The sequence below is a fragment of the Vigna umbellata genome, chromosome 8, assembly GCF_029865625.1.
Source record: "Vigna umbellata cultivar VRB3 chromosome 8, Vumbellata_1.0, whole genome shotgun sequence".
NCBI lineage: Eukaryota > Viridiplantae > Streptophyta > Magnoliopsida > Fabales > Fabaceae > Vigna > Vigna umbellata.
Window position 1 is genome coordinate 46,791,453 of NC_142172.1, and position 21,849 is coordinate 46,813,301.

General features: G+C 28.9%; 2 protein-coding genes across 3 annotated transcripts; both read left to right on the plus strand.

The window, feature by feature from the left end:
- Window positions 1–7,205: 7,205 nt before the first annotated feature.
- LOC124843195 (GDT1-like protein 4) lies at window positions 7,206–11,344 on the plus strand. Of its 2 annotated transcripts, none has more exons than XM_047319859.2 (13): window positions 7,206–7,366; window positions 7,463–7,531; window positions 7,997–8,056; window positions 8,207–8,254; window positions 8,478–8,566; window positions 8,666–8,702; window positions 8,789–8,836; window positions 9,478–9,546; window positions 9,698–9,742; window positions 9,827–9,888; window positions 10,151–10,223; window positions 10,566–10,652; window positions 11,061–11,344. In XM_047319859.2, exons 1-12 carry the CDS (start codon window positions 7,349–7,351, stop codon window positions 10,635–10,637), a joined length of 690 nt encoding a protein of 229 aa, XP_047175815.1. In that variant the 5' UTR covers window positions 7,206–7,348; the 3' UTR covers window positions 10,638–10,652; window positions 11,061–11,344. The 2 variants fall into 2 exon arrangements, with proteins under 2 accessions (XP_047175815.1, XP_087951742.1); XM_088095616.1 differs by lacking the exon at window positions 11,061–11,344 and adding an exon at window positions 10,734–11,048.
- A 3,139-nt stretch (window positions 11,345–14,483) lies between these two features.
- SPD1 (P-loop containing nucleoside triphosphate hydrolases superfamily protein) lies at window positions 14,484–18,217 on the plus strand. Its single transcript, XM_047319868.2, has 9 exons — window positions 14,484–14,994; window positions 15,107–15,321; window positions 15,634–15,784; window positions 15,890–16,081; window positions 16,278–16,440; window positions 16,547–16,788; window positions 16,889–17,065; window positions 17,142–17,303; window positions 17,660–18,217. The coding sequence occupies exons 1-9, from the start codon at window positions 14,593–14,595 to the stop codon at window positions 17,954–17,956; spliced, it is 2,001 nt and encodes a 666-aa protein (XP_047175824.2). The 5' UTR covers window positions 14,484–14,592; the 3' UTR covers window positions 17,957–18,217.
- Window positions 18,218–21,849: the final 3,632 nt, after the last annotated feature.

Genomic DNA, 21,849 nt, shown 5'->3' on the forward strand with positions numbered 1-21,849 from the left:
TTTATTTTCTAGGGTTTGCGTTTCAAACATTAGTACAGTGATACTGATATTTTACTGTGTTTTTTGTTTTACAATCAAAGACAAATTTTGATAGAAATATGGTAATTGTTTATTTGCCATATATTAAGTAGTATCTATTTTACATTAGTGATTAATAAAAAATAATAAGCATAAAAATTATTTTACATTAATTTTTCTATGTCTTCTTATCCAAACAAAATTAGTTTCATTTCATTTTCTTAAACAGTCTTTTCGGTGGGTTTCTATCGATCACGCGCTTTATTTGATTGTAATGTCATGGCTTGGCTGCTTCCATAATATGTATTTTAATTTTCACAAATTGCTAAAATAAATTCCCATACACAATATTTGGTAATAAATTTTAAAAAATAAGTATTTACCGACTAACACCGTTAACGACAGCAGCTACAAATTTCATTTCTAGAAAGTCAAATTCTCCGTTTTATTCCTTTGGTCCAGAAACAGATCAGAATTCATATCTGAATAAACCAAATTTTGACCTTACTTTTTATATTTTAAATTATATAATCTAAATCATAAAATAAATTAATATAAAATCGTGAATAATATATTCACGATTTCTTCTGTAAGTGTTGAATTACAAGATTTATTTATAATGATATACTTAAAATAAAATTAACTTTAATGTTTTAAATTCATAAGTAAGTTCAGTATCATTGCTCAAATTTATTTCATATTCAATTTTTTCATAAATTACTATTGATGATGATTATTTTTATTTAAAATAAAATTTACTTTAAATTTATTAAAACTGTTAACAAAGGGTTCGATCCTCCACGTATTTGTTATTTGGTAAATCAATCTACCTCAGCTTATTTAATCCAACTCAGAAAAACTTAAGTTTAATAACATCCACCACGATGAGTTAAATAGTTAAATCACTTAACTAAAAAAACACAATTTATTTTTCTTCAATATAATATTTTTTTAATATGTAACTAAAATTCTAAAAATTCAAATCTTTTTTTTTTTCATTTTAGACAATAAAAAAAAACATTCATCTAAAAAGTTAAATCACAATTCTAAATAAAGTTATAAGTTATAAGAGAAATTAAAAAAACTTATATTATACCTTACTTACTTAAACAAGAAAAACAAATGATTAATGAAGACAAAAGTAAAGAATAAAGTATTATGAATCTCTTTTTTCAAAAATTTCAAAAAAACAAAATTGATTTGTTTTATGTTCTAGTTAGTGAGATGGAGTCGGATTATTTTTGGTTTATACTAAAATTTATAAATTATTTTTAACTGAATTGATTTAAACTCGTTATATGTCGAGTTAGATCATGGATTTTATTTCATTTTGATAATTCTATAATTTACATTTAATCTTTATTTTAAATTATTACAACGTTAGCTTATTATAATGATAGAAATTAATCATTTATATTTGAACAGGATGTAACTCATTATACTGATTATTAATATCAATAATCATTATTTTTTAACAAAATTCACGGAACTATTACCAATAAAATATTAATAATTAATTTAATAGTTTATAACACAAAATCAAGATTAAGTGATATTTTTACAAAAGAAAAGTTTGTTCCGTTACGAAATAAGAGATGTTGCAGATTGTCAGGACTGATTTTTTAAGGTGGTGCATGTGATATTGATTTTAATGATGAATAGAATTGTAAACAATTTATTTCTTCCAATAATTACATTTAATTTCCATACTTTTATTTATACGTAATTTTTTCCTATGACTAATTTAAAAATAAACTTTTACGAATTAATTTATACGAGTTAAAAACCTTATTTTATAAACTTTTACAAATTAATTTACTTGTAGACTAAAGTTATTGAAATTTCAAAAGGTTTTTAATTGTTTGTCATTCGCACAGATACTACTGAGTTATCATGTGTTTGTATAGGGTTTAGTTTTAAATGATACTAGGTTTGCTTGAGTTTTGGGCCAACAGTTATTGGGTCTTCAGCCCATGACAAGTCTTGGGTTAGCCCAAAGGATTGATATAATTCTTTTTTTTAAATGTCAAGGCTTTGTTTTTACTGTTTATACGACTATACCTATATCTATATAATTTTATTTTCTTGTGTAAACATTTATGTTTTGACTTTATTTTTAAATTAAAATAATTATTTTATTAATTTTATTTTCAAGTGTTTTTTTTTAATTTAACTGTAATTTTTAATTCAGTCGTTCTTCTAAACCTAACAACTTTTTTTGATCATAAAAATACCTATAAAATAAATAAAAATTATACAAATATTTATGTTTAATTTCATAATAATATTTATAATTTTATTATATTTTATTATCATAATAAAAATTAACATACTTATTTTCACTCATTTTGTCAACAACAGTAGATAAGACAATACACATAATAAGAAAATAGTCACAATTTTAACAATTTTAATATAAAAATTGTAATTTTATTTGAATTTTATTATTATTTTAAATAATTGAATACATATTAATTTTTTGTTATTATCGCTGATTTAAAGAAATTTTGTTACCGTTTTTTTTATTTTGTAAATTTAAAATCATTAATAATTCATTAATGTTTAACATACACACATGGTTATTAATCTAGGAAAAACACATGTTCGACCACGTTGATAATCGACCAAATAAAACACTGAAGAAATGAAATTAAAATTATTTTATTAAAATGAAATTTTTATTGTATTAAAAAATGAAACATATCAATATTTTTTATATTTAAATCACTATTTATCTAAAAACATATTTAACATTGGAATTTCAAATAATACTAAGCTTTGTCGGTGTAGAAAAAAAAACTATATTCTCGATTGTTTTAGAAGGAGATATGCCGGTACAAATGTGAAAACAGAAGCTGGATTAAGAATTTAATTACTTGTATTTTGAACACAATAACGAATTCATTGACATTGTTTTTTTATTGTGTCAATCTTCACCTAATTGTTCATTTATGTATCTCCGACTTTCAAGGAATAAAAAAACAAAGCGAGATTAGAAATCTCCAAATGGGAGATATCTCTTTCCATTGAAAGGTAATCAATTGTCTTATATTAGTGTATGGTAGTTGTTAGCTTTTTCTTTTAGTTATGAGAGTGCCCAATTACATCATCACCTCATCTTCTCTGTTTTTTAATGCCTATGCCTGTGCCCTCACGTGATTTTCATGGAACTTGACTTTTCGGATGAATATTTATTTTTCCAGGAAAAAAACTTTTTTTTTATTTGTGACTAAGAGGTAAAAGTGGTATTTTGAGATGGATAATGATACTTTGACAATATTTTTTTGATAACATTTTAACATTATTTACATGTCATTTTGTGACTGGTTCAAAATTATTCCACAATCAATAATAATAATAATTATAGACACCAACATAAACCAATCACAAAATAACACGTATATAGTGTTATTATCATTATCTTTTAAAATAGGATTTCATGTTCAAACTCATACATAAACATCATATTATAGATGAAACACAACTTAGGCATAAGTTTTTGTTTTTACGTATTTTTTTTGTCAGTGATAAAAACAAACCTCGTATTTTTATATAAGATTACCATTTTTATTACAAAAGACATGTCATTAATCATGATTTTACGTAAATAACCGTAATCTTTTTTGAAATTATAGCTTATTATTCTTATGCTTTTATCTGTGCATCCAAAATGGATGTATTCACATTCATTCTTATGCTTTGTAGTCAAAGGAGAAACACTTTGCAGTTTGCTTGAAGTGGAGAATCGATTGTCCTGAAAATGGATTTGATTTTGTTAGTTTTTAAAAGATTGAAAATTGATTTCCTGAAAACATCTTGTGTTTGTATTTGTGGTAGCAATGGATTCCCTAAGGAACAAATTCTCTGTATTAGGACAGTGTTATTTATGACTACTAGTTAATTCAAGGTACCATTTACTTCAATACGATTAATTTGGTATTATGCTTCTATCTCACCTAAAACACTTTATGAATAAAGTTTATATGTATGTAGACCACTAAAATTCAATACACCTACAGTAATGCAATTAATTGTCAAAAAATTATTACAAAAGTGAACAATAATAATCATAATATTAATAGCAATAATAATTATTATAAATTAATATTAATAAATTTAATATCAATTAAAAAAATAAAAATTAAATATGATTTTAGTCTATTAACTTTAAATGAAAATTAAAATTAGTTTTGATCTAATTTCTATCCTTAAAAATACGTGAATTTATTATTTTTAATATAATTTTATTTAATTTATTTAACATTTCTAACAGTATTTAACACTTTTTCAAAAATAATATCATGAAACACGTTAAGTCAAATAAACATAATAAAATTATATTAAAAGAATCAAATCTACGTCAAAGTTTTGAAAAGTAAGTAATTCAATTTTTTACATAACCAAAAATATATTTAATCTAAAAATTACATTTATAATAACTATTATGTTAATATTATTATTGTGAAATTTTATTATCAATTTAATAGAATTCTATAAAATGTGAACTTTTGATTTTATATACTGTTCTTTTATAATAACTCTAATAATAAATCTTAATTATTGTTATAAATATAATATTAACAATAGTTGCAATAATAATATAGAAATATTATTATAAATAATAATTATTAATATAATTATTATTGTTATTATTATTCATTAAATAATATAATATATTAATTTTAATTACAAAGGTAAAACAATAATAATATATTTTTAATTCATTAATTTCTTTTTAACTCATGTGTAAGTTAAATCCCTCATTCTTAAATCCATCACTTTACCTCCAAATATTTAAAAAAAAAAAAATCATTCAAATCCATCTAAATTCAATCAAATCACTCTTTTTCATATTCATCCTTGAACACACCCGGTTAAAAATTTTAGATAGAAATATAATAATTATTAAAATTATATAAGATGGTGCAGAAGTACTTTTCTCTTTGAAGAAAATCAAAATGAGAAGCTTCCAAAACTGGTTTTATCTGAGCAGGGTATCCTAAACTTTTTTGTGATCCTCAACTCTCTATTCATAAGGAACAAATAAAAAGTGGTTTTGAGGTTGAATATTATCCATTTCTTTTTTTAGTATCATTTACAAACGCAAACAGACACTTTGTTTTTTTAAGCATTAAAATAAACTTCAAAAGTTAAACATGGAAGACAAGACAAGATACCTTTTTTTGCTATTTTTTAATTAACTTTTTTGGTACATTGTCACTGTAATTTTCTTACATGATTAACAACTTGTAAAATACCTTAAATATAATTTTTAAAATATTCATTACAAGATGGTAATAAGACAATATCTCTAAATGTTTTATTTATAACTTTCCTAGATAATAATATTATACGCAAGTTTGTAAATCATTTTGTACATAATGTATGTTAAAAGTGCTATCAATTATTATATAAAAATAATTGATTAATCAAACATAGATACTTGATATTATATATTTTATTAAAAATATATTACATTTTAATTATGGAATATATAGTAATTAACCATTTACTAAATATTAGAGACTATTTACTAAAAATTAACATATATCCTCTCACCTTTATAATATTAGAGTTTGGTCTATCAGAGAGAAAGGAGATATATAATATCAATAATACCTAAAATCAATCACATGAGAGATCAATACTACTATTTATTCAAAATCTTAAGACAATACGTTAATGAGTTTTTCATCTTTATATAGTGCGCTATATTTTCTTATCTCTATCCATTGGACTCACACTTAAATTACTGACATCACTTATTACATATCACAATAAACCATGAAACTTAGCTAAAACTTGTTACATATCACCTAAAACTTGTTACATATCACCGCATGTAATATAGCTATTAGATCAATGAATATATAATTGAGATTTATCTCGATAAAGACCCACAATTAACAAAATATTTATATCAAAACTTTTATCGATGTTTGACTTTACTTTTTACATTAATTATATTTTGACCAAAATCCTTAACTCAGATTAATGGAGAATCTTCTACACATATCACAATATCCATTTAGTAAAAGTCGAGAAAAACATAATAAACTAGATTAAATAATATTTGATTTTACTTTTTGTATTAATTGTATCTTGAACAAAATCTTTAACTCAGATAAATGGATAATCTTTTATACATATCACAATGTCATTTTGTAAAAGATGTGAACATAAAAAAAAGAGATTAAAGGATAATAGTGGAAAAAGACTTTTTACAATATATTTTCGACTCTCTAAATACAATCCCTTGAAACCAAGAGGTATTTTGTAGCAGACAGATGGTAGAAAAATAAACTAAGGTTAGCTGATAAATACGGGATACAAGCAGGAAGTGGAATTTCCAGTTTACGCAAATAAAAAAGTTGTTATTATAATTTATATCAGAATGCAATAATCAAATCTTAAATGATATTGTCTTTCACATTGTTCTTTCTTATTGTTCTATCAGTGTTCTCAGTACAAATAACACACAGTAACATATTCATTGATTTATTTGTTCTGAACAACAAATCACAAAAGAGAAAGGACAAAATTATTTTTTTTAAGTTGTTAAAATGCCTCGTTGCAACCACGTGCCACTGAAAAATAGTTCGTGGGATGCATTTATTTGTTTTTATTATAGCGATTTATTGCTCGCCACAAAACAAACTTACTTAAACCCTTCTTTTTCTATTTTTTATAATGATAGAAACTATTCTCCATGAGAACAATGGAAACAACTTTTCAAGATTTTGTAACACTAAAATGAATTTATATATTTTGTTTAAAACAAAACACCCATTTTAATTTCTTTTAAAAAAAAAACTTTCCACTCATTCTAAAATTGTTATAATTTTGAAGTAAAAGGCATTTTTTGAACACAGTAGAAACTTAAATAAAACGCAGTCTGTAGAAATAGAAAAATTGATTTTGTAACAGTAAATCAATTTATATATTGTCTTTAAAAGAAAACACCCAATTTAATTTCTTAAAACAAAAACCTTCCAATTATTTTTAAAATGTTATAATTTTGAAGTAAAAGGCATCTTTTGAACAGAATCAAAACTTAAACAAAACGCAGTCTTTAGAAATAGAAAAATGTAAAAAGAGAAGCATCTATGGTTATTTTCTTTTTTTATCAAGATAGAAGGGAATTGAATTCCATGCTGTGCAAAAAAATACATTTTTTTTTAAAGGGAACGCACTCACACGCGCACATGTCACTCTGAGCTTTTGTCACCTTCCTTCTACCTTCCGTTTCAGGCGACTTTCACTTCAACCAACTACACAACACAACACAGTCTTCAATTCTCTCTGAGTCCTTCTTCTTAGCTCGGCCAACATGAGTTCAATCGTTCAGGTGTTTTCCCTTTCTATTTTCATACAATGTTCTCTTCTCTCAATTTTCGATTTCATCAACATTAATCCTATTCTTTGTGTTTTTCTCTTTCATTAGGGTTTCACGAAGTCCTTGGCCATGACTATTCTATCGGAGATCGGCGACAAAACATTTTTTGCTGCTGCGGTTAGTTTCTACCTTTTTAATGAAGTATTTTTAGCCCTGTTCTACATTTTTCTATTCGTCTGTAGATCTTGTTATCGGCTGCACCGGATTAATTGGTTGGTTTATGAGAGCCAGCGTGTCTTGACTACTGGAGTGGTGTTCTGGACTGGACCAACTGACATATAATCTTTTCTGTTTATTGTTATTATCTTTTTTTAGAGTATTTGTGAATATGCAAATATGTATTCGGTTGTTTCCGCCGTTAATTGGATTTGAGTAAAACATTCTTCACTGCTCTGGCTGGCAAACTCACGTGGGAGCCATGTTTTGTGTAGTGTGTTTGAAGAGATGACTAGTGTTATTTATTTGTTATCTCGTTGCATAGTTCCACACAGAGAAGAAAGGACCTTTATAATTGTTTTTCTAATTTTGCTACTAGAAATTAATTAGGACTCTGACTGTTTCATATTATGATGCTTATCCAAGATATTGGCTATGAGGCACCCACGACGTCTAGTCTTATCAGGTTGCTTATCATCTTTGATTGTAAGCTTCTTTTCTCCTTTCTCCTTTATTTTTTACTGCACTGTATTATCTTTTTTGATGGTTAGATAATTTGTCTATTGTATGATATAGGTCTTTTATTCTTCCTCCTTTTTGAGTTTCATGATTCTGTGTTAATTTTGAAAATACTAGGTGATGACCATTCTGTCTGCTCTTGTTGGCTGGGCTGCTCCTAATCTGGTGAGTATTCTTTGTTTCTGGTCTCGCTTTACAATTCCAATCACTGTTTTTTTATTCCTATAGATTTCTTAGGATGTGCCATGGTATCAGTCCATTGATTAATATATTGAATGTATTGAGAATAGATATTTGGCAAATAGACGGGTGTTATCTAACTCATGTTTGGCTAAATTACTCTTCTTCCTTGATTTCTGCCTTTAGTGATCTTCATATAATTCTGCAGATTTCCCGTACTTGGACTCATCACATTACTACATTGTTATTCTTGGGGTTTGGGCTTTGGTCCTTGAAAGATGCATTATTTGAACAAGGGTGATTATTATCTGTCCATCACATCAACTTGCTCACCCTTTTCTATTCACAATAAGCTTGAATCTTGACTTGTGCTTAATGATTTTATTTGATGGACAGGGATGCTGAAGAATTGGCTGAAGTTGAAGCTAAATTGGTTAATAATTTTACCTCTATTTTTGGTTTCTTATTTTAGGTTGACTTTTTATTGTCTTCTTGATAGCACGCTTGTACTGTTATTAGGATAAAGATTGGAAGGCTAACAATGGAGCTGCAAAAAATAGCAAAAAGGTAAGATAATATCTGTTTTATAAAATTTCCATTTCCTTATTTTCTGTCTCTCATGTCATTCCCTTTTGATTTTAAGGCATGCATGATCATATCACAGTTGAACATTTATGCAATAAGATATTGTCTAATAGAGAGCATATTCATAAGTTTGCCTCTGAAGCTTACTGATACAAGCCAAAAAAAACTTATTTTTACTACTTCACGAAAATAAGCTAAAAAAGAGCTCATAGGAGGTTACAAACTACATTCATAAATCCCGAGTAAGCTACCCCCAATGTATTTATTTAATAGAATATATTTTATTTACTTTATAACTCTTATGATTATCAAGTGGTTGATAGATACTTGGAAGTTTGAATTTTCAACTATTACTACATAATCCAGGAAAGAGGCTCTTAATGAATTGATTTTGAATGAATTGCTTTATAAATGTTCAATATCAGATGAGGTAAGGCACATAACATCTTGCAGGCAAAGTTTCAACAGCAAAATTTGAAATTTGGATGACTCCTGTTTTAAGGACTTAATTTATGCAACTTATTGCCAGTCTCTTGTTGATTATGATATTAAAATAAAACAGAATTCTCAAATGCTATACATTTGTTGTTCTGATATTGTATATACCATGCCTCATTTCCCAGGTTGATGATGTCGCTAAAAAGCAGCAGCGGTCATTTTTATCTCAGTTTTTCTCTCCTATCTTTCTACAGGTAATACAATATTAATGGTGGTACCTCTGTACAGTATGTTGTTGAAAACTGAACTGGGTGATAAACTATTAATCGTAGCATCCTTATACATTCTGCAATTGAACACCGAACTAGGTTAAATTTGATTCCCTTTATCATCCCTATTATGCAGGCATTTTCTATCACTTTTTTTGGTGAATGGGGTGACAAGAGCCAGGTTAGTATACTGAATAAGCTCCTTTATTGGAGAATGGAGACTGCTTAATCACTTCAATAAGCATAACTCTTTTTTCTTGTTCAGCTGGCTACCATAGGTTTGGCTGCAGATGAGAATCCATTTGGTGTTGTTCTCGGGGGGATTCTGTAAGTTTTGGCTTGTAATTTTTCTTTCTTTATTTTGGAATCAGCTTATTTCCTCGAATCTTTGGCTACTTATCCTTGGGTTGTCGTGATGGCACATTTTATTTCAATGATTTGTTGCTGTAATTCTGCGTACATGTTTACTTCCCTTGCAAACGCGTAGTGTTTGTTAGGAGGCATAAATATGTAAGCTAGGATATGTGACAATCTTAAAGTCCTGCAATTTTGAATGGGAGGAGTATAATTGTTAATTGTTTTTTCACAGGGGACAAGCGCTGTGCACCTCTGCTGCTGTTGTTGGAGGGAAGAGTTTAGCTTCTCGGATATCTGAAAAAATTGTAACAATTTATAATCCTTTTTATTTTTACTGCTCGTGTCAATCTCTTTTCCTCACCTTGATTTTTTTTTGTGAACTTATTTTAAATTCAGTATTTCGTATCTTAAATCGTCCTCATACCTCAAGTTTAAATAATTTAAAATTAGTTTCAGACTACCAAGGAAAAAGAGTATATAAGAATTGATGGAATAATGAAGTGGATACAAGTGCAACATGTGAACAAAAATAGTACAGCATAACTACTAGCCATTAGAACACTTTTTGCGATGTAGTGTCCAATTGTGGTGTAGAGCGGTAAGCCGAGTGTCTATGTCATCTTAATGTTGTACTCAATAATTTGCAGGTTGCACTCTCCGGCGGAATTCTTTTTATTGTTTTTGGAATTCAATCATACCTTTCTCCTGTGGAATCATGAAGGGCTGTGCTATTGGTTAGTGATTATTCTTTGTGCATTTTACTAGACATGATTGAAAACATGTTTGTTATAATGATTGGAACTGGTTGCCAGAAGACCTCAGCTTCGTGTCTAATCCTCCTGGGTCGTAGATTTCATTCTCTTACCACTGTAGAACCAGAGCCAAATTCAACATGTTGTCAACTTGAGTAGATTGTTCTTTCTAGATAAGCCGTGCCTTTGCATATTCTCTCGTTGTACTCTTTGCTCCATCAATTAAATCCATGTGCTAATTTCCAATGCTTGAGGAATATTATAAAAGAACACGTTTTTTTGTTTTTGGGGTTAAGTTGGGGAGGAAAACGAAGATTGCTTGTATGCGTATGATGTTGACACTGTTGAATTAATGCTCCCGGGGTGATCTTTTTGTCATTGCTTGTGTAGAGGGGATGAAAAAGCTTTTCCGTCACTGGAGCAATTGGTCAAAGTGAAACTGGTAGGTCTCAATTTGAGTGAACTTGATATGTACAATAATCTTTCCTTTCAAAGTTCATATAAAAATGGGTAGAACCCTCGCTCCCCAAGTGCTGTAACTTGATATCGCATGTTTTTTTTTGTCTCTCACAACTAATCTTTAGTTTAGCATTGTTCCCTCCTAAAGCGTCATGTACCATTGTACTAGTCATACTTGAGCCTGATAATTCAACTATAGCAAGTTTAAAATTCCAGTTAACTGCCCCACCCCAAAATTAAAATTCTTGCTGTTCAATTGGGTGTCATGATCTCTAGCCTCCTACCGTTTAAAAAAATGTTCATATAAAAAAAAATAATGTTCATAAAAGTGATTTTTTTTTTCCGGTATGCCACCCAACCAATGTTAGACCAGAAGCAATATTTTCTCGTTTGTGACAGAATTAAGCTTTGTAAAGCTGTGTTCCTCCATGTGAAAGTGTACACATGTATTTAAGATTTGACATTTTACAATTTATAAAGAAATGAAAAAGAATCGAACTGCTCAATTTGATTTATTGAATCGATAATTGGTTAGATCATCCACATGAATTACAGAGTTAACTAAATTTAGGAAAAATTAATGGCAGAAAATTAATTTATTTTGAACATTTTTAAAATGAAAAGTTATGGGACTTGGGAATGTATTATTGCTCGATTATTTTGTTATCTTGTAGAATAAGATGTTTTTTATATTTAGAATTTAGATGATTTAAGTTTTGTATAGTTTTTTGGTTTATTACATAATATTAAGCAAGTATTTTACAATTATTGATTCAATCATAGTTGAACAAGAAAACTATGACTCATTATTCTATGAATAATTTTACTAGGACAATGCTCGGTGTAGTTTATTTAACAATATTGCTATTGAATCATTATAACTTCAAAATGAATGGGTAATTTTGTGATATGATCCCATGCATGCATAAATAGTTATAAATTATAAAGTTATTAAATTTAAGACGAAATTACGTTTGCAAACTTATTATACTGATTTTGTTTACATTTAAAATAAATATTCTTCACTCTTATACTTTATTGAATGTTTTTTTATGTTTTTAATAAATTAACATTTTCTCCCTTATTTTATCATGAAAAAGGGTATTAATTTCCATTTAAAAAAGTCCTTCAATTTTGATATATTTTTTTAAAGAATAAAGGAGCTGAATGTTAATTTTAGAATTAGAGAGAAAATAGATGTGATTTAATATAATTTCAGAAAAAGCTAAACATAATTGCTACAGAGGAAATGGGATTGGTTGCAAGAGATTGCATCCGAAATATGATTTGTATTTATATACAGGGGTTTGTATTTATATACAGGGATAACTTATATAATTTATTAAAGTATACCAAATTTTAGTTGATAAAAAGAATTTTATTAATAAAAAAAGATATACTTTAAGTATAGAAGTATTTTAATAATTTTTATTTTTAATTTAAAAAAAATAAAAAATTATTTAAATATTCTTAATTTTAAAGTTTAGAACGAAGATATTTTTGTTAATTAAAAGTTTAGTACTTTTTAAGAAGTTACATAAGTTAACAAACTTTGTGTATATATATATATATATATGTGGGTTTGTTGGCGCGTACGCCTGTTTTTCAGTTGGTACATTTTAGCAATGTGTATCGGGTTTTAGTAGACAAAAATATCCTTATATACCATGGATTCTAAGTTTTAAGGTTAAGGGTATTTTAATAATTTTCATTCTCAAAACTAAAAAAAAAAAGAAACCCTCAAACCCTTACTCACCTCTCTCATTTCTCTCAACTCTTTCTCTTTCATCTTTCTCACTCCAATATTTTCTCTGTAGCCCCAATTGAAAAGATCAGAAACACCCTACTGTAGCCCCAATTGAAAAAATCAGAAACACTTGCCGTTAAACAATCTTACAAAAAAATGATTTTATAATGAGTTTTGATCTTATAATTTTTGTCTTATCTAATTTTATCTAATTTTCACAAGCATAAAGAAATTGGTAATTGACCTGGAAAAAATCAGAAATACTTGAGTTTTTATTTTATAATTTTTGTCTCATCTAATTTTATCTCATTTTCACAAGCATAATGACATCAAAGGAATTGGTAATTGGCCTGGAAAAAATCAGAAACACTCGTCGCTAAATAATTTCTTACAAAAAATGACTTTATAATGAGTTTTCATTTTATAATTTTTGTCGTATATAATTTCATCTAATTTTCATAAGCATAATGACATCCGAAAGAATTGGTAATTGGCCTGGAGGGTTTTTTTAGAGATGATGATTCAACATATGCAGATGATGAAATTAGAGAAATTAGTGAAGATGGTGAAATTGATGAGATCTTGAATGAACCTTTGCCTGAAGGTGAATATGTCAATGACTCAACTCTTTACCAAGACAAATTGTTTAAAGGCAAGTGTTTCTGATTTTTTCAATTGGGGCTACAGTAGGAATGACAGAGAAAAGGTTGGAGTGAGAGAGATGAAAGAGAAAGGATTGAGAGGAATGAGAGAGGGTTTGGGGGTTTCTTTTTTTTTTTTTTTTAAGTTTTGAGAATGAAAATTATAAAAATACCCTTAACCTTAAAACTTAGAATCCATGATATATAAGGGTATTTTTGTTTACTAAAATCCGGTACACATTGCTAAAATGTACCAACTGAAAAACAGGCGTAAGCGCGTTAACAAACCCATATATATATATATATATATATATATATATATTTTGCTATAAGCTTAAAATATTTTTTTTTATATTAATACTGTATTAAGTTTTTAGTATATAAAAGATAAAGCTTGGGAACTGAGTTTTGGTGTATATGATTTGTTAATTTGTTGAGTGGAGGGAATCTCATTCCTTGCCCTAAGGAATATTAAATCTAAAGCAACCCTATCGTAATCGTAATCATGAGCACCCATACACCACCAACTTAATGATATTTATAGATTTTCAGCGTCGTCACATTATACTTAAAATTTAAGCACTAGATTATAATAATTTATGCGTATAGTAGTAAATTCAAGAACCCTTTGAGCATGATCAAATAAAACAAAAGACAAAGCATCTGATCATAAATAACAAACTAAATACAACAGTCAACCATTGGTACAACCTTCTACACATGAACACTGAACAAAATTATATGAAAACTTATTTTCTCTTAATGTTTTAGTTGAGATTTTTGTTGGTGATTATTGAGGAAGGCGAAAATAAGAAAAAGAAAAGTCCGTGGTTGGTTTGGTTGAAGGTGCGTGAAGGCAAACAATGCGTATAGTGCAATGTGTGGTGAGCAGCCTCTGACCAAAAACCGTTAACGTCTCTCAACACAACACTGTGGAAAACAAAATCTCACAAACTCTACAATAAAAGAAGATACCATAGAATCTTCTCTTCTTTATTCTTCTTTCTCTCTTCTCATTCACCTTTCCCTCCATAATAACATAACCACTGCACATTCAACACAACACATAATAATAATGAGGGCGCTGAATTCGCACGTGCTCCTTATAGATCTCCACTACCACCCTCACGTGCCAACCTCTGCCCTCGCTTACCTCAGAAACTCCCACTTCATATCCCCTCTCCGTCGACGACCAACCCGTCTCCGATGTACGGCTTCGCCGGAGATTCGTCGCCCCTCCTCCGACCGCTTATACGGCTCCTCGCCCTCCACCTCCCGCCCGGAGGACCTCAGCCTCTTCCTCGAACTTCTCCCTCTGAAGATGCGAAGGGAGCTCTATCGCCACCGCGAAATTGGAGGCCTCATAGAGGTCGTCATGGATTTGGGGAGAAAACCTCTTGCCAGGTTTCCCTCCGGCGATTGGGTTATCTCCGAACAACCCATCGAGCACGAAGATTTGCGCCACGCCATTTCCAAGGTAATGTTTCCAACAAATAACGATTTGTTATTGTTTTTATGGTGTCAGTCGCTTGGCTTGGTCACATCACTTGGTTGTGATGACTGATGTGTAATTGCGATGGGTTGTTTAGGTTGGTGAGTTTTCTGATGACAACCGGTCGGGTATTGATAGGTCGTTGCATCGGATAAGTGCCATTCGGAATCGGAAAATGCAAATCATTGGGCTTACTTGTCGGGTGGGTCGCGCTGTGAGTGGTAGTGCTGGAATCATACGTGATTTGGTTGAAGATGGAGGTTCTATCTTGGTGATTGGACCTCCTGGCGTCGGTAAAACAACTTTGATTAGGTACACTTTTTATGTATCTTTACACATTAGCTAGTCTTGCTGAGTCTATTATTATTTAGGCTAATAAAGTTGGAATTTAATCAGAATGTATGTCACTGGTAAAGAAATACATTGCCATCTGGTCAATCATTGTTTGTACGATACATCATTCTTTCTATAAATATCTACTTTAAAAGTCACGCCTAAGATGGATTCAGTTTGGTAGAGTAATACATTTAAAGTGATTGACAAAAATTAGGATCTTACTAACAAGTAACTAGTTTTCCTTAACAAGTTAAGGATCTAAAATTAGAAAGTTATTTTTGTGCGCAGAGAGACTGCTAGAATGCTGGCAGATGAGTTCAGGAAGCGTGTTGTAATAGTGGATACATCTAATGAAATTGGAGGGGATGGAGATGTTCCTCATGCAGGAATAGGCAGAGCCAGACGGATGCAAGTTCCAAATGTGAATCTTCAGCATAATGTTTGTACAAATCTCATTCTTTTGTTGTACTTTACTGCATCTTATTTGGAAGACATCTAATCATTTACGATCGTCTGTGACACCGTTTATATGTATTTTATTCAGGTTATGATTGAAGCAGTTGAAAATCACATGCCTGAAACCATTATAATTGATGAAATTGGAACGGAGCTTGAAGCATTGGCAGCCAGTACCATTGCTCAAAGAGGAGTTCAATTGGTTGGAACCGCACATGGAATGACCATTGAAAACATAATAAAAAATCCTTATTTACAGATTCTTGTTGGTGGCATAGAGGTGCGAAGTTGCACTTTTCATTTTCTTTTCACTTTTATGATTTATATGAATAATGACTAATTAAATACATTCAACCTTTCTGGCCCGCTTCTTCTTTCAAAGAGCTAATTGATCTTAAAATTTCAGAGCCATGTGCAAATGGAATGTGTAGTGTTTTCCCACATTTCTAATATTTATTGAAGATTTGTTTGAATAGAGCGTTACCCTTGGGGATGAGGAAGCCAGGAAGAGGAAAGTGCAGAAGACAATTCTTGAAAGGAAAGGACCCCCAACGTTTTCATGCGCTGTTGAGATGATATCTAAAACAGAATGCCGTGTTCATCATAGATTAGATGCAACTGTGGATGCCATTTTGGCAGGTATTCCTCACCTTCTGTAATGAAGTATTTCAGTCATGATTAATTGACACAATATTTGAACAGTTGATTAAATTGAAGTGTAATTCGAAAATCTCTTTTATTACAGGCAAACCTCCATTGTTTGAAGTCCGTCAATGGGATGATTATGCCAAGGATTTGGAAAACTATGCTCCAGTGCCTGAAGAAAATCTTAAGGAAACATCTGGTTTAACTGACAATAATATCACAAGTTCTGAAAGTGAAACTGGTAAGGGTGATAAAGACCATGCACGCACTTGGTCCACAAAATGGAGTACTCGTGGACCTGTGATGAAGAGAAGTTCACCAATGCAAGTTTATACTCATAAGGTAAATTGTCTGAGGTTGCATGCGCTTGTTAAGGTCTTGAGTGATTGGGAACTTTATCACAATTTGAATGGGCAATGTCTTTCTCGTTGAATGAATTCAGATTCTTGAAGCTGATCTATTACAAGTATCAAAGGTAATGGGGCTTGAAGATGTAATAGATGTGACTGATGACATTGGAACTGCTGATGCAATTCTAGCGACCGGTTCTGAGATACGACAGAACCCATGGATCCGTGGCGTAGCAAAGTTCCATCATGTGCCAGTATTTGTTATCAAGGTGCCCACTTGCTGCTTCTTTAGTTTTTCCTTCAGTGTAAATCTCCTGTCTTGTAACGAACTTTTATTTCTTTCAGTCCAATACCATGGCTCAAATGGTCAAGGCAGTACGAATGATCCTTGGGCTAGAATCCTTTGGCCGTACAACAAATAAGTCATTAAATGACTGCTTGGATATTGAAATTGAGGATGATGAGCCGAAACGAAAACCATCTCTGGAAGAGATTGATGCCTTGGAGGTACACACCCTTCACAACTATTTAGTTAGTATCTGATTGCTCCACTTCATGTTCCATTTTCTGTTTTGCAATTAAAACATGTGCTGTCTATTGTAGTCTTGCAATTGCTTTCGAATCCTGGTTTCTGAAAGAAGATGCACTTAGCAATTGAATTAGTTTATTCAAATGGGAAATAGATCCCTTCCTGGGGACCATCTATGCTATTACTTGTTTCTCTATTGGTGTCTGGGTTCATTCTTAGAAGACCATTTCCCAATTACATTACATCCATTTAAACAAGAGAAAGCCTACAGTATTATATATTAACCTCTTTCATGTTGTCACTTTTTAAAATTCTTTTACTTTTTTTCTGGCAGGAGGTCCGACTTGCAATAGAGTACATTGTGATTCCTGGTGGAGAGGCTGTGGAACTTCTTCCTAGACGTTCTGAAATTATTGCCCTTCAGCTTGAACTGGTGCAAAGTTATCAGTTGGCTGCTGAAAAGTCAGGTACAGAACAGAACCCCAGGTTGCAGATTCTTCCCTTGAGGATAAATACCAATAAACCCTCCAAATCTACTACTTCTGTTGCCCGCAAGAAAACAACCTCAGCTTCTACTGATGGCAGCGGCAATGGCACCAGTATTACCAGGCTTCCCATTTTGCCTGAATAATTCAATTCTTTTTTCCCAATTCTAACATATTTCACTTCTGTGGTTCGTACATGTATTATGTATGTAACATGTACAGTATGAACGTGGGGTAAATAATTTATTCATAGCCTAAGAGCTTGTAGCTCAGTTGGGGTGTGATATCTATGCCGGAAGTTTGATCCTCCGTCCAGCTGTCTCTTCTTGTACCAAAGTGTATGTATTGAAAAAAAAAATCAATTCATATTAAATGTAATATAATACATCATGGTTTTACTCCTCCAATGTACTTTCAATTTATAGTGGTAAATTTGTGTAGCTAGAGACGATAAGACTGAAATATGCAAATATCTGATTAAAATGTCAAATATAAAAAAATTTAATTAGTTAAAATTTCAGAGACAAAAGTTGAATGGTCAAAGTAGGAGTGTAAAATTAGGTTTAAAACTGTTAGAACCAAATTGATTCAAGTTCAGTTGAATTAGAAAAAAATATTATTCTTTCTAAATATAAGTTAAATTGAATCTTGTTTACGCTGAGTCAAACATGTTTAGGTGAGGTTTGAGATGAATTCACAGGTAATTTACCAATGAAATTTTTTTTGTAATTTTTTAATATATTTGTTTCTTAATTTTAGTTATACAAGTGTGACACTTAATTTTTTTAAAACTAAAATGTTGTTTAATCAAACAACTGTGTATGTTATACTAAACAATACAAAACTAGTCATGTAATTTTCACATATTACACATATGGTGTATTGTATGTAACTTCTGAATCATGTAATCATACCAGTTGTCTAGGATTCTATAAGACATAATAAAAAAAAATTAACAGGAATATCTAGGTTAACCTCCAAATCTTAAACTATGACAAAAACTAATATGAATATCAATGTTAACCTCCAGACCTTAAACTCCGAATAATAAATTAATATTGATGAATATTGTTGCTTAAACATAAGTCAGTTTAAGAAGTATCACTGTATTCATAGGAAAAAAATAAGAAAAATAAAATATACCAATTTATACTATCTAGGAAATTAAGAATATATATATATATATATATATATATATATATATATATATATTAATATTATTGTGATTGAAAGAGAGACAAAATAGTTTGGATTTATAAAAATAAGAAATTTCGAAATCTAATGCGTTTTGAGATCTTAAATAATCCCAATGAATTTTGTACTATGCTAGTCAACCTCATGCTCTATATAATTGGTATTTATGTTTTTTACATACTATGTTCTGAAATACTCATTATTATCAAAATTTCTAAAAAAAATTCTAGAATTTAAATATACATTACAAAACAAAAGTACATTGCATAAAACTTTAATATATTATATTAATTTGTATTTTTATCTATATTTACGAGAAGGCAATCTTATAACTTTTTTACCATGCTTCGAAAAATTATAATATTTTTTACAATACATTAAATATCATAAATATATATGTATATATATATATATATATATATATATATATATATATATGAGATTTAATATTTTTATAGTGATAAATGGTGGTATTTAAAAATAAATTGATATAAAAAGCATGTTGATTGATGAGATGCAGTAAGTTTTCAATGAAGTGAGATGCATGTCTATAATGTGGTCTAATTATTTAAAATTTATGAAAATACGAAACTTATATAAGTTGTGATCAAGGATATGTAAATTGTTGTTTAGTTGATGAATTAAGTATTTGATATTATATTGTACAAAGATTTCTTTACTTCAATAATTATCTAAAATAGTGAAAAAAATACGAGAAAGTTTTTACACATTATTACATATATAAATTTATATTTTAAATTGGATCATATATTAACTTTTGGCAAGATAGTGAAAAGAATACGAGAAAGTTTTTACACATTACTAAATATATAAATTTATATTTTAAATTGGATCGTATATTAACTTTTGGCAAGACAAAGAGTTTCTTAAGAGACGTTAATTGATATTATATAGTGTATTTGATGTATAAATTCATTTATAGTTTATGTGACACTTATATGATAGATTTTAATGGAAAGTGAATAGTTAAGATTAATTAACTAAAATATTATTATTTTATATATTTTTTCTTTTAAGTTAATAATTTATTTTAGTAAGTTACTCTTAATGCATTGTGAACCACAATTATGACCGTATTATGTATATACAAAAATAGATATAATACAACTAGATAGAGAACATTTGGAAAATAATAGACATAAAATTTTTAATTTATTTGAACAAACTTTGTATAGATATTTATATACATGTATATATTTTTCATCATTTATTATAAGTTTTATACAATCAAATTCTTTAATTTGTTGGATGTTATAAAATTAAAGGTACTACACATACCATGTAATTTATTCTTAATATTTAAAGGGGTTAATATAATGTAAAAAAAATACTGGTGCAGTGATTTATATATATATATATATATATATATATATATCATGGATTCTTCTCAAAACTAAAAAAAAAAATCCTCGAACCCTTACTCACCTCCCTCGTTCCTCTCAATCATTTCTCTTTCATCTCTCACTCCAACATTTTCTCTGTCATCCTTACAATAGTCCTAACTGAAAAAATGAGAAACATTCGTTTAACCCTAATATATCTTCCTCACTTGTCCGATTTGTTTCTCTCTCATCTCCATATTCTTCCTCACCCACACACAGCAATCTGGGACACCGCATTTTGTTGCTCTTGATTTGTTTGTTCATTTGTTTTCCACTTTAATAACAAAATAATTGATGATGTTGATGTTGATTTTTGATTGGAGGACTGTGTTATATACATTCCCTTCTAATTATTATTAAATTTTGTTTTAAAATTTTAGAATTAGTAGTTTATCTTCTTATACACTTAAACACCCTACACTTAAACACCCTTCTTAGTTAAACAATCAAAAGAAAGTATATAAATTTCATGTAAACTACTCACACTAAATGATAAAAAAAACGAACGATGTTCAACGCAATTATCGTATCTAGAAACGCACCCTTCATACACCGACCAAAATAATACATTTGGGTGGCACTAGTGGTAGCCATGTTTTGGTGATTCCAATAAGAAGAAGAAGATTTTGCTATGTGTGTTTAATTGTGCATAAACTTTATATCATTTTTTTAATTTTAATATTTATCATTAAAAAAAATGTATAAGAAGACTAATTCTAAAATTTAAAAACAAAATTTAATAATAATCAGAAGAAAAAATATATAACATAACCCTCTAATTAAAAATCAACGTCAATATCATCAATTATTTTGTTATTAAAATGAAAAACAAATGAACGAAACAAAAACAATAAATTGTGGTGTCGTGGGTTATTGTGTGTGGGTGAGGGAGAGTATAAATACAAGAGAGAAACAAATTGATTAATTGAGGAAAGTAGATTAGAGTTAGACGAATGTTTCTGATTTTTTTTAGTTGTAACTAACGTAGGAAAGACATAGAAAATGTTAGAATTAGAGAGATGAAAAAAAAATGGTTAAAAGTAACAAGAAAGGTGAGTGAAGGTTTAGGAGTTTCTTGTTTTTTTTTAGTTTTGAAAACAAAAATTATTAAAATGCTTTTAACTTTAAAGCTTAGACTTCACGATATACAAAGATTTTTTTGTCTACTAAAACTTAATACACATGTTAAAATTGAAAAAGGAACACAAGTTAACGAACCTATATATACATATATATATATATATACATATATATATATATATATACATATATATATATATATATACATATATATATATATATATACATATATATATATATATACATATATATATATATACATGTATAGATGTATATGTATATATGTATATATATATACACATGTATATATATACATATATACATATACATCTATACATGTATATATATACATCTATACATTT